We start from the raw sequence: 12,206 nt of genomic DNA on the forward strand, positions 1-12,206 counted from the left end.
TGTCTGCAGCTAACACCCACTCCCCTGTTGCATCAAAGCAAGCCTTTCCTGTCCTTGCAGCTTTCCCCCGACCCCAGGCACACAGCTCCACTTGCACCATTCATGGGGAAAGCCAGTGCTCCTGGGGACCTTGAGGACCCTGCAGGCGGAAGCCAAGTAAAGAGGGGTGCTTGGTTCAGCCTGGAGGCTGTGTGGCCTCTGGCACGTGGCCTGCCCTCTCTGAGTCACAGTCTGCAGCTACCAAATGAGGTAGTGTGGTGGGGCCTCCTAGTTTGGAGAGCACTGAATAAAAAACACATCAGGAGGACCCGTGAGGGGTCCTGTGTGTGTAAGCAGCAGTCAGAGAACTTGGGTTTTAATTTGTGTTACCACCGTCTGAAAGGGACTGAATAAATGGGCCTGGTTGTACCTTTTCCAATGCATTCTCGCCAGCTGGGTGTGGCTGAGGAAGGAGATTGAGCCAATGTCTGTCTAGATTTTCCTTCCTCCCCGTGGTCTGGGGAGTGGGGACTCTGGATGGTAAAATAGAGCAATGCCTCACATTTGTTGAGACCTCACAGGCCAGACACTGTGCTCAGTGTTCTTTGTGCAGCTTTTTAAATTGAGATATAATTCACCTATCTTAAGATTCACTCTCTTAAAGTATACAGTTTGGTGTTTAGCATATTTACAATGTTGTGCAACCATCTCCACTGTCTAATTCTAGAATATTTTAGTCACCCACGAAAGAAACCCCATACCTGTTAGCTGTCTGTCCTTATTTCCTTTCCTCCAGTCCTTGGCGACCACTAATCTGCTTTCTGTGCTGTGAATTTGCCTATTCTAGACCGTTTGCATAAGTGGAATTCTGTAATAGGTGGGCTTTTGTGCCTGGCTTCTTTGACTTAGCATCATGTTTTCGGGGTTCCTCAGTGTTGTGGTGTATGTTAGTGCTTCATTCCTTTTTCTGGCTGAATAATGTTCCCTTGTGTGGATCCATCACACTTTGTTCATCCATTCATCTGTCCATGGATATTTGGGCTGTTATGACCTTTTGGCAGGTGTGAATAATACTGCTATGAACATTCATGTGCAAGTTTTTATTTGAGCCCGTTTTCCATTTTCTTGGGTGTGTATACATAGGGGTGAAATTGCTGGGCCCTAGGGTAACTCTGCCTTTAACTTTCTGAGGAACTGCCAGACTTTTCCAAGGTGGCAGCACCGTTTTACATCCCTGTGCTGGGTTTTACTGATTGCATTATCTCATCAGTCCTCACATCAGAGTCATGAGGTTTAAGTAGAATTGTCATCGCTCTCACTTTTCAAATGGGAGAGTTTGAACTCAAAGGGTTTCTGCACGCAGTCACACAGCCAGTCAGTTGATGATTCTTTGGCCAGAACTGGCTTTGATCACGAAAGCAGTCTCTTCTCCAGGCCCTGTTTTGTATCTTCAGGATGAGGCTTTTTGACTGTGTTGTTCATGTCCTGTTTCCTGGCACCTGACACACACTGACACTCACATATTTGCTGAATAACATGTCATTTTTTCCTGATCTTGGTGGCTTGATCAGTAACTTGCAGGAGACAGCATGTCTTAGGGGATCCTGTACTCTCCAGGTTCTCACACTCCTGCCAGGGCCTGTATGCTCTCCACCCTGGATGCTGCAGAATCCCCGCCAGCCTCTGACTCTCAAGCAGCTGCACACACACCGCAGTGGGAATAGGTGTCATGACCTCTGCAGAGCAGAGGCAACGTCTGTTTCCAGCGAGAGTGCTTGCTGTTAACTTGACCTGTTCTCTCTTCTGGGTTGAAGGCTGCTGGTGACCTGCCCTCTTTTTTCTCCTCTAGGCAAAACCCATTTATGGCGGTTGGCTGCTCCTGGCTCCAGATGGGACCGACTTTGACAACCCAGTGCACCGGTCTCGGGTAAGGGCATCGGAGCCAACTCTCAGGGTGGGAGGAACCAGAGAAGGGACCCATCTAAGGGTGAACTGGCGGAGTGGAAGAGGGAGATGGAGAGTTGAACAGTGGATCCTGGGATAGCAGGACTGGCAGGGCTCCCCCATTTGGCGCACTTGTACATTGTACAGAAAAGGTCTCAATTATACATAGTTATGTGTAGTGCTCCCTTCAGAATGAGGAGTTCTCATGTGGGTGTTGCCTGTTTTGTGGGTCAGCTTGACTCTAGGAAGTCAAATGGAAGAGGCAAAAGAGCAGTTAAAGGTTTGCATTATACCAAGCAGCTCCCAATTCCTTCCATGCCAAGGCCTGCCCCTGTAGCACCTCCCTTCCTCCTGAGCCAGGGGTTTAGCACACTAGTACTAGTGAAGGGTTGGGGGCCCAGAGGCCTTGGCTTACCTCTTACTAAAATGTGCATTGCCCAGGGCAGGGCCCCGCCAGAGCTGGGACCATCATTGGCTTGACCTGTGGTTTGTTTCTCTGCCAGGAAGCCCTTCTGTATTTGACTCCAGTTACAAAACTCTCCTTCCTCACAAACTTTCTTACAGTGCTGCCGCTCGCACCCTATAAATTGCTTCCACTCAGCCCCCTCCATCCCCGGAAACTCCCTTTCCTCTTCTTCTTAGTTTCTGCTGCTCACCCTTTCCCCACCCTGAGTATTACACTTTGGAGTAGGGGCCTTGGGCTATGTATTCAGGTCCCACGGGCCTTGCATTGTGTCTCTGTTCTTTGGGATTCCTTCTGGAATGGGTTTTGATTTCAAAGGCAGCACATAAGGCCCTTGGAAATGTTCCTGGGAAACATGTTCAGGTGCCTCCTGTACACACCCAGCATAGACCAGCCCTCTACAAGGCCTCTTTGCAAGGCCCTTTGAGTCCCTGTTCATGCCACCCAGACGGGAGGACTCAGGAATCACTGGTCTAGCTGGACTGCAGTTTCCAGGGAGTAGTTCCCTTTCCTATTTTATATCAAGATTGTACAAAATTGCCATTTCCAGCCTCTGACAGGAGTCATTATTATAAATGATAACCCTGGCCCAAAGCAGAGAGATGTGCTTTTATAGTCAGTTCATGTGGCCTCACTGCCAGTTAAACTCTGAGTATTGTTGGGCTCTTTGCTTTGCTTTTTTTTTGAGGCAGAGTCTTGTTCTGTCACCCAGGCTGGAGTGCAGTGGTATGATCTCAATTCAATGCAGTCTCGACCTCTCAGGTTCATGTGATCCTCTTACCTCAGCCTCCTGAGTAGCTGGGGCTATAGGCATGCATCACCATGCCTAGCTAATTTTTGTATTTTTTGTAGAGATGGGGTTTCACCATGCTGCCCAGGCTGGATTGGGCTTGTTGAAATATTGAAAACAGGTCATGGACCCTTGTGATGATTTGGGGCTGGGAGCTGTGCCTGTCATTCACGACCTGGGCCAGCAGACTCGCGTTATGGACAAGGCCCTTCTCCCCACACAAAGGAAGACATACACCACATAGTCCATTTCGTTTCAGCTCCTGATGGCATCTGACCACTGTGGGCACTTCCCAGTGGTCTGGCTTTTGGATGGAGAGTAGAGCGGGGGATGCTCTGTGCCAGTTGGTCACTCCTTGGATATTGGAGTTATTTCCACTGGTCTTGCTGCTCCTCTGTTTTGATTTTCATTGGCTCATTTCACCTCAGTGAATTCTGGAGCCTGGCTGTTTTTGTGCCTCCTCTTTGCCAGTGGATCATCAGAACAACCCCTTTTGTAGCAGTTTCCCAGGTTTTTTCAGAAGTGGTGAATCCGTGCCTTGGCATTCCTGGATTATTCCACGCCATGTCAGATCATTCATCAAATAAATATTGACACATGTCATGTGATGCATCCTGTGCTGAGCACCATCAGGAATACAAAAAGGTAACCATACATTGTTTCTGCTCCTGAGGAGCTTCCAAGTGTTAAAAAAAAAAAAAAAAAAAAAAAAAAAAAAGACTTCTTATTAAGCCTCAATCACTCATGTGATTTGGGCCTGTCTCCCAGCCCAGTCCTGGCTGATGAATCAACATTCTTATGCCTCGGGTCCCTCTTTTCCTGCCACCTGCCCCAGAAGTGGAATCTGTGGAGTCACCTTCCTTAGATATGGACTTGTCAGACATGGGAACTCCAGAAGCCAAGCTCTGGGGCCAGGACCCAGATCCTCCTAACCACCTACCTTGTGCTCCGTTGCAGAAATGGCAGCGACGGTTCTTCATCCTTTACGAGCACGGCCTCTTGCGCTACGCCCTGGATGAGATGGTAAGTGTTATCCTTGCCCACTCCCTGTCCCCAGCCTTCACCAAGTCCCTCCATTACAGTGCCCTTACGTTGTCGTGTGAGAGCACAGCAGCCATGTGCTCCTGCTTGTGTCTGTTTGAGAGTGTGGAATGTTTTGAAGAACTTGTGGCACCTGCTGGAGACAGCTTTAAAAACCCAGACATTTGGTTTGAAGCGTCATCTTCTGTGGTCTTGAGTGAGACGAAGAAGTGAGGGAGGAAGTCATTTCTGTTCAAGGCTAATAGTGTGGACTTCGCCGGAGCACTCCTGGTTAGGGAAAAGCAAGGGCAAAAGTCCTGGATCATGTGTGCAGGCTGTGGACCTGTGGGCGTGGGGCGGGGGCTGGCCCTGGGGCTGGCATGTGCTCACACACCTAGTCCTGGAGTTGCCTGTCAGTTCTGCGACTGTAATTGGTTTTGCTTGTCTCATTTGAGCTTGGCTTAGTTTTCTGAGCTGACTTCAGAGGCTTCCTGGTCACAAGGTCAGCGTTCTTCTGGTCACTAAACCAGGCAGACAGGCTCCTTCCTGCTCCCCACCTCCCTGGTTTTCCAGCTGCTTCCTGGGCTGGATGAGTGTTTGCTGCTGTTGCCCCAGAGGCCAAACCTGAAAATTAACTAGGTGGAATTTCTGGCTTTTCTTTTTCCACCCATTTTATCTCCTGACTTTTTCTCTAAAGGAGATTAGTCTCTCCTAATTAATCTAAAGTAGGACTGCATTCCAAACTTTGTAAAGGGTTGAAGATGGGAGATTTGATCGCCTTTTCCAGTTCCACTTGGTGGGTGAATGTTTGTGTGCTGCACATATGTGCAGCATTCTAAAATTGGGGCTGTCCTGGAAAGCCTAGTCTCACTATGTAAAATAGGCAGCCCCTGCCTATCCTACCCAGAGTTTGTTTCTTTGCTGCAGGGGCGAGACAGACTCTGGAAGTATGAGTGGAGGTAACTGTCCCTAGAGGGACCTTCCAGACTGTGGCAGGGGGTGGTGGGGGTGCCTGGGATTTTTGGGTGGTCATTACAGCTCACATGTGCAAAGGCCAGAAGTGGGTGTGTTTGTACTGGAGTCCTAACCTTTGTGATGTGATACTTTTTCTACTTCTGTTTCTGGGGTGAATTAAGAGGATGGTACCATAGTCCTGTATCAACTGTCACCTCACTGGTTCCTTCTTAAAAAGAATTGTCTTCCTTTTCATTCTTTCCGGTGAGCATATTTGTACATCATGATTAGAGCATAGGGGGTTTTTGCTGTGGGAACATCTGTGCTCCAGGGTAGTGTATTAGAGGTGAGCACTGATTGTGGACTTGGCTGGAAGTAGGAGCAGGGAGACAAAACATTTGGACACTCTGTTCCTTAGAGGCAAGAAAGCAGACCTGGAGGATTAGACTTCACACTTTGTGTTCTCCTGGCTTAGCCCTTACACAGGGAGTAGCCCTGGGGTCAGAGCTGGGTTCCTGCAGCTGTGAGGTTTACCTTGCCTCCCTGTGGCTGGCTGACTGGCTAAGTCCTGCAATTGACTTAACAGCATCAGAGGAGCCTCAAGAGGTCACTGGATTACATTCAGGCTGGGCTGGGTCATGAACCATCCCAAAAAAACAAAGGTCCCTGCACTGTTTCCTTGGGGACTGATAATTTTGGTCAGGAAATCTTTCTTTAGGTCTAACTAAAGTCCGGCAAAATCCATTATTCCCTCTGGCTCAGTTGCACAAGCACAAAGAGGGTAGCTTCTGGGGACGCCTTGGTGCTGGCACAAGTGCAGAGCACATGCTGCCTCCCAGGCGTGGCTTCTGGATAATTGAGGCCGCCTAGCCAGGAGTACCGATGCTTCACAGTGCACTGTGGTCTCCCAGCAACCTGGATATGAGTTGCGTATTATTTCATGGAGTGCTCAGGCAGAGGTGGGACTGTGCCAGGGATGTGGGGAAAGAAAGAAGCCCCAGGGAAAACTTGGACTGAGAGAGGGCATGGGGGCAGGCCCAGAGCTGGGAGTTTTGGGCCATGGGCTGCTTTCTGGCAGATGACCTGGGAGCTGGATAGACCCAGTGAGCCCATCAGACTGACTCAGTGAGCCTATCAGTAAATACTGCTTTGCCCAGCCGAGGCTGTGGAGGGGTTTCCCTGTTGTATCAGGAAGATCACAGGGGAAGGTTGCAAGGAGGCACTTGGGGTAGAATCCAGGTGGGAGGAGGCAGAGGCTGGAGGGATTTCTCTAGCATCCAGTGAGTGCTCTGCATCAGGGTTTGCTCCTCAGAGCCACTCCCCAGGGTGAGCAGACAGCCTGTAGCCCAGGAGCTCCAGCTTAACGGTCAACCGCCCTGAGCTGAGAGTCCCACCCCAAACAGGCTGGCAGGATCCTGAGACCTGGAGCAGGAAAACTCCATTTCAGGCAGGCTCATGTGTGGGTGAACTCCAGCCAAGCTGGAAGCTTCCTTTGTGAGTGCCTGGAAGTAGACCAGTGGTCCTCAGCATCATGCCTCCCAGGGCCACTGGCCATGTCTGGAGTCGTCCTTGATTGTCACACCTGGGGCAGGGATGCTGCTGGCATCTAGTGCGTGGAGGCCAGGGATGCTACTGAATCTCTTCCACAGAACAGCCCCCCAGAACAAGGAAGGCTCCAGCCCAAAATGTCAACAGTGCCAAGGCCAAGAAACTGAGCAATTTCAACAGGGGTTTATTTAAATTATTATTTATTTTTAAAAATGAAAATGTAAATGGGATTTGCTATTAGCTCTGCTCTTAAACAGCACAGGACTCACCTGTCAGATCTCCTGGGAGTGAGGGGGGTGATGGTGTACTGCCAGTCGTGGAATGGGGTGGGCCTGTTTCTGATCTAGAGAGGTCTATGGGGTGCCCCTGCATACCAGGCAACCACAGGGCCTGCAGAACTGCTTGTGTGTGTGTGTACCAGGGAGCACATAGGTGGCACTCCCTGCGTGGTGCCCTCAGACTGTGATGTTGCAAAGCAGTCCCTACCTGGGCATTTGTCTCCAAAAGCAGCAGCTCTAAGCAGCCCGTGGCTACCTCTGTCCCTCCCAGGCTCATATAATAAACTGTAGCATTTTATGGCTGGTCTGTGCCTTCCACACTCAATCAGCATCTATTTCGAATTGTTAGTGACTTTTATACGATGTTACCATTTGATTTCATTTGTTTGAGTGTTATCTTGCCAACTAGACTGACTTGTTGTCGTTGTTGGGCCCATGATAATTCTTGATGTGTCTCCCCATTGTCTAGCATGGGATTTGGGCAGCACAAATCTAGCCAGGTGTTTTGTAAGTATTTGTGGAGTTGAACTACCAACTTTGTAAATGCCTTGCTGCATAATTTCTGCTCCCAGCTTCAAAACCTTGAGACAGAGTGGGTAGGAAAAGAGAGAGGATAGGATAAGGGGTGTTCCTCAGAGGGAGATTAGGGATGTAGTGACCTTTAGGGATTATTCAGCAGAAGGGAGAAAACCTCCCAAGAGCTCCAGAGAACTGGGATGGGGAAAATTCGGTTACCTCAGCCCCACTGGGTTGGGAACTGGAGAGGAAGGTGGACATCAGGAGGTCACAGCGTGCAGGAGGGGGAGGAAGGTAGCAGCAGTCCCTGGATCTGGGGACAGTGGCTTCAGGAAGCCCTTTCTGCTCGGGGACTTCTGCTGGGGCTGGGGCTGCTGGACTTCATCCAGTTCCGGAGGCTGACCATTGCCTCTCCAGGCAGCCCTGAGATGGGACTAACTTTGGGGAATCTCTTTTCCTTTTTTGGGAAATTTCTTTCTCGATACACCCACGTACCCTGTAACTGGTGGGTGTGGAGCAGAGGCAAATTTCCCGAAAAGGAAAAGAAATTTCTCAAGCGCGGGCTGAGGTGAGGTGGGGTCCGGGCAGCCTCACAGACAAGTGAGAGCCTGAGAGATTTGGCTGGGACCCTGGTTTTTCAAGAGTGGACAGAGCAACAATCTAGACACCCAGATTGCTGCCTCTGTCCTCTGCCTTTGTTTCTCTGCCTGTAAAGTGCTGCCCATGATTTTACCTAATTCTGTCACTGAGTTTTTGGGGACTGATGTTGAGCTGAGGTGTGGATGTCACCAGACATCAACTAGAAGGCTCTCTGGAGGAGCTCCAGGTCTAGAAGGAGAGTGGGAGCGCCAGGAGCTTGGGGTGGAGCAGGCCAGGCCATGAGGCTTTGGGATTCTCACCGGCCTGCTCTCCAAGGCAAAAAGCTGATCAAATGCTTTGCTTGATTTTTTTTTTTTTTTTTTTTTTTTTTTTGAGACAGAGTCTCGCTCTGTCGCCCGGGCTGGAGTGCAGTGGCGCAATCTCGGCTCACTGCAAGCTCCGCCTCCCGGGTTCGCGCCATTCTCCTGCCTCAGCCTCCGAGTAGCTGGGACTACAGGCGCCCGCCACCGCGCCCGGCTAATTTTTTGTATTTTTTAGTAGAGACGGGGTTTCACCGTGGTCTCGATCTCGTGACCTCGTGATCCGCCCGCCTCGGCCTCCCAAAGTGCTGGGATTACAAGCGTGAGCCACCGCGCCCGGCTTTTTTTTTTTTTTTTTTTTTTTTTTGAGACGGAGTTTCGCTCTTATTGCCCAGGCTGTAGTGCAATGGTGCAATCTTGGCTCACAGCAACCTCTGACTCCCAGGTTCAAGCCATTATCCTGCCTCAGCCTCCGGAGTAGCTGGTATTACAGGCATGCACCACCACGCCCAGCTAATTTTGTATTTTTAGTAGAAATGGGGTTTCTCCATGCTGGACAGGCTGGTCTCGAACGCCGGACCTCAGGTGATCCACCCGCCTCAGCCTCCCAAAGTGCTGGCATTACAGGCGTGAGCCACCGTGCCCGGCCTGTTCGAATGTTTTTAACTGTGGTAAGTACACAGGAAATTCACCATCTTAATCGTTTTTAAGTGTGTAGTTCAGTGGCATTAAGTACATTCACATTGTTGCACAACTACCACCACTGTCTCTCTCCAGGACCCTTTTCTTTTTTTTTTTTTTTTTTTTCTTTTTTTGAGACAGTCTCGCTCTGTCGCCCAGGGTGGAGTGCAGTGGTGCAATCTTGGCTCACTGCAAGCTCCGCCTCCCGGGTTCACGCCATTCTCCTGCCTCAGCCTCCCGAGTAGCTGGGACTACAGGCGCCCGCCACCACGCCCAGCTAATTTTTTGTATTTTTAGTAGACACGGGGTTTCACCATGTTAGCCAGGATGGTCTCGATCTCCTGACCTTGTGATCCGCCCGCCTCTGCCTCCCAAAGTGCTGGGATTACAGGCATGAGCCACCGCGCCCAGCCATCCGGGACCCTTTTCAACTTGCTAACTGAACTGTGCACCCATTCAACTATAACTCCCTTCCCCAGCCCCTGGAAACCCCCATGCTACTCTCTGTCTCTATGAATTTGACTCCTCCAGCACCTCACATAAATGGGATCATGCAGTGTTTGTCCTTTGTGACTGGCATATTTCACTCAGCATAAGGTCCTGAAAGATCATCCTGGTTGGTGTCAGAATTTCCTTCCTCCTGATTATGGTAAGTCTGATGATCTTGGACCATGTCTGCTGACCCCGAGCCTCTCACACATGGAAGCCATGGAGAGACTGAGGCCACCTTCTGTGGCAGGCATGGTGCTGAGGGCCGGCCTCCATGGTGTGGAGCTCTGCTCCGTCCTAGCCTGGAGAGTCCTTGAGTGTCGCGAGAGATGAGAGCTGCCTGACTGTGTAGGGGCCATGCTGAGGACTCATAGCTCAGCTCACATCCTCAGACATAGTAGAGAAAACACTTCTAGCTCTTGGATATGTGCCTTTTTCAGGGGCAACCTGGGAGTTTGTCAGTCCCATAAGATGTGAAGTTCCAGCCTGAGAAATTAATTTAGGGTGCCTGCGTACTTGTGTATAAAGTAAATAGGCTTGGTCCAAAGGATCTTCAGAGCACTCCAAGTGCAGACAGGTTAGGATTCTGGCTTATTTTGAGTTTGCTTCCTATAGGAGAGTGTACAGGAGGTTGCCTTGTTCTTGGGACCTCTGCTCACCTCACTCTTGACAAATTTCTGCGACTTTTGGTGGTGGTAAAGCCATGAGCAGCCCAACGTTGCCTGGGCCTGTGAGAGCCTAGGAGGAGGGGCATTGCCGCTGAGCCCTGCTGTCTTTAGGATCTATCATTTGAGGTTTCTCTCCCTTTTCTGCAGCTGATCGCCCAGTTCCCGTTGCTCCCTAAGCCATTTTTTTGCAGATGTTGCCCTGCATCAGAATCTGCAGGGCGAGGCTGGGAAATCAGTTTAAATAACCACATTACGTGTTTTTTGTTTTTGTTTTTGTTTGTTTGTTTTTGAGATGGAGTCTCACTCTGTCGCCAGGCCGGAGTACAGTGGTGTGATCTTGGCTCACTGCAACCTCTGTCTCCCGAGTTCAAGTGATTCTCCTGCCTCAGCCTCCCGAGTAGCTGCAACTACAGGCCTGCGCCACCATGCCCGGCTAATTTTTTGTATTTTTAGTAGAGACAGGGTTTCATCGTGTTAGCCAGGATGGTCTCAATCTCCTGACCTCGTGATCTGCCCGCTTCGGCCTCCCAGAGTCCATGTGATTTCTAACCATTCCATTTGAGAACTGCTGCTTCAAGCTCTGACTTTGTTTCCTCTAGCTCAGAGCTTTCCCAGGCAGGCGAGAGGAACCATCTGCTCCTCCTTGGTGCTGAGGCACCTCCTGGGCATCTGATTCTTTGGGAACCATAGTGGCTGCTGTGTCCATAACAGAGCGGTTGAGAGGACACTAGGCCATAGAAGGCCTCTTCTGTGGTGAAGCTCATACCTTTCAGGACCCACATGAACACATGCAGACTAAATCCCTAGCAGAACCGTGATGTGTAGGCTCTTAAAGGCGGTGGGTGGTTGGGGAGGCAGAGAAGTCTTCTGGGAGGAGAGAGGTGGCACTTGGCTGCCTTCCCGCTCATCACAGAGATTTGGGAGGAGCCATGTGCCTGGCCGGGGCTCCTTGCTGGCACTTTCTGCCCATTCTCTATCCTACTTCTCACAATGGTAGATACCATGTCCATTTCACAGTTGAAAAGACTGAGGCCCAGAGAGATCGTGAGGTGGCTCAACTAATGAGTGACAGAGTAGGCAAGGCAGACTCCTGCTGAGAGAGGGATGGTGTCTTTCCTTCACCAAGTGATCTTGTCCCTCACATTCAGAGAGGCTGCTCCACCAGCACCTGCTGCCTCTTGCGGGTGGGAAATAGGGCTTGCTGGAGGCCAGGCAGGGCTCTCAGTGTCCTTCCTGACCCTCTGGCTTGTCTGTTGCTGCAGACTGACCCAACTACAGTAGCTGACCTGTGTCTTTATTAATGCCATTGAACCAAGCTAGCTGCAGGCCTGCAACCCTGTAGGGTCCACCTGCCTTTTTTGCTACATGGGCATATGAATATATATTCAGGGAGATTTACAGAAATCAGAACAATAAGAACATAGAGCCTGTAACTGTCTGAGGGGCAGAGAAGCTTCCTCAGGCCTGGAGACCCTTCATGTTTAAAAGGACGGGAAGGGGCAAGACAGGGAACCAGGGAAGATGTTTTATGGGTCAGTCTTATACTTTCAGGTTTAGCTTTAAATCTGTCATGTTTCAGCCTTGCCTTGGCCTTTGTGCTGAGGTCCTGGTCACAAGGGGAAGGAGGCAGGTCCTGTTGTGTGGTGCGTGGAGCCCGAGTACCTTAGGGAGGGCTTGTTGGGGTGGGGTCAGTAACTATGGGGTCACCCAGGCCCTCTCTCCCTGTGTAGGTACCTCCTGGGCTATTCGGACCACAGGAAGCCCTGTGTTCTTCCCTCCTCTGCTCAGCTGCTCATTTCTATTTCTGTGCTGTGTGTTTTCAGAATCAGATCATTTTAAAAAACAACTTTGGACTCGGGTGTGTTTTCATCTTTACATGAGCCCCATGAGCAAGGTATGAGGGGCTGTTAATGGGGGAGGCAGCCCCCCCAGGCCCTCCCCATGCGTCGCATTCCCCCAGGGTCCCTAGGTGCTTTC

The 12,206-nt window shown here is 50.4% G+C and overlaps 1 protein-coding gene across 8 annotated transcripts in view; it reads left to right on the forward strand.

The window, feature by feature from the left end:
• MPRIP (myosin phosphatase Rho interacting protein) overlaps positions 1–12,206 on the forward strand; it is a 151,243-nt gene that overhangs the window by 36,759 nt on the left and 102,278 nt on the right. For all 8 annotated transcript variants that reach the window (XM_055240902.2, XM_055240898.2, XM_055240901.2 and 5 more), the window contains exons 2-3: positions 1,829–1,906; positions 4,134–4,199. In XM_055240902.2, the coding sequence (XP_055096877.1) occupies positions 1,829–1,906; positions 4,134–4,199 (144 nt within the window). The remainder of the gene's footprint in view (positions 1–1,828; positions 1,907–4,133; positions 4,200–12,206) is intronic.

Source organism: Symphalangus syndactylus, chromosome 14, assembly GCF_028878055.3.
Source record: "Symphalangus syndactylus isolate Jambi chromosome 14, NHGRI_mSymSyn1-v2.1_pri, whole genome shotgun sequence".
Lineage (NCBI taxonomy): Eukaryota > Metazoa > Chordata > Mammalia > Primates > Hylobatidae > Symphalangus > Symphalangus syndactylus.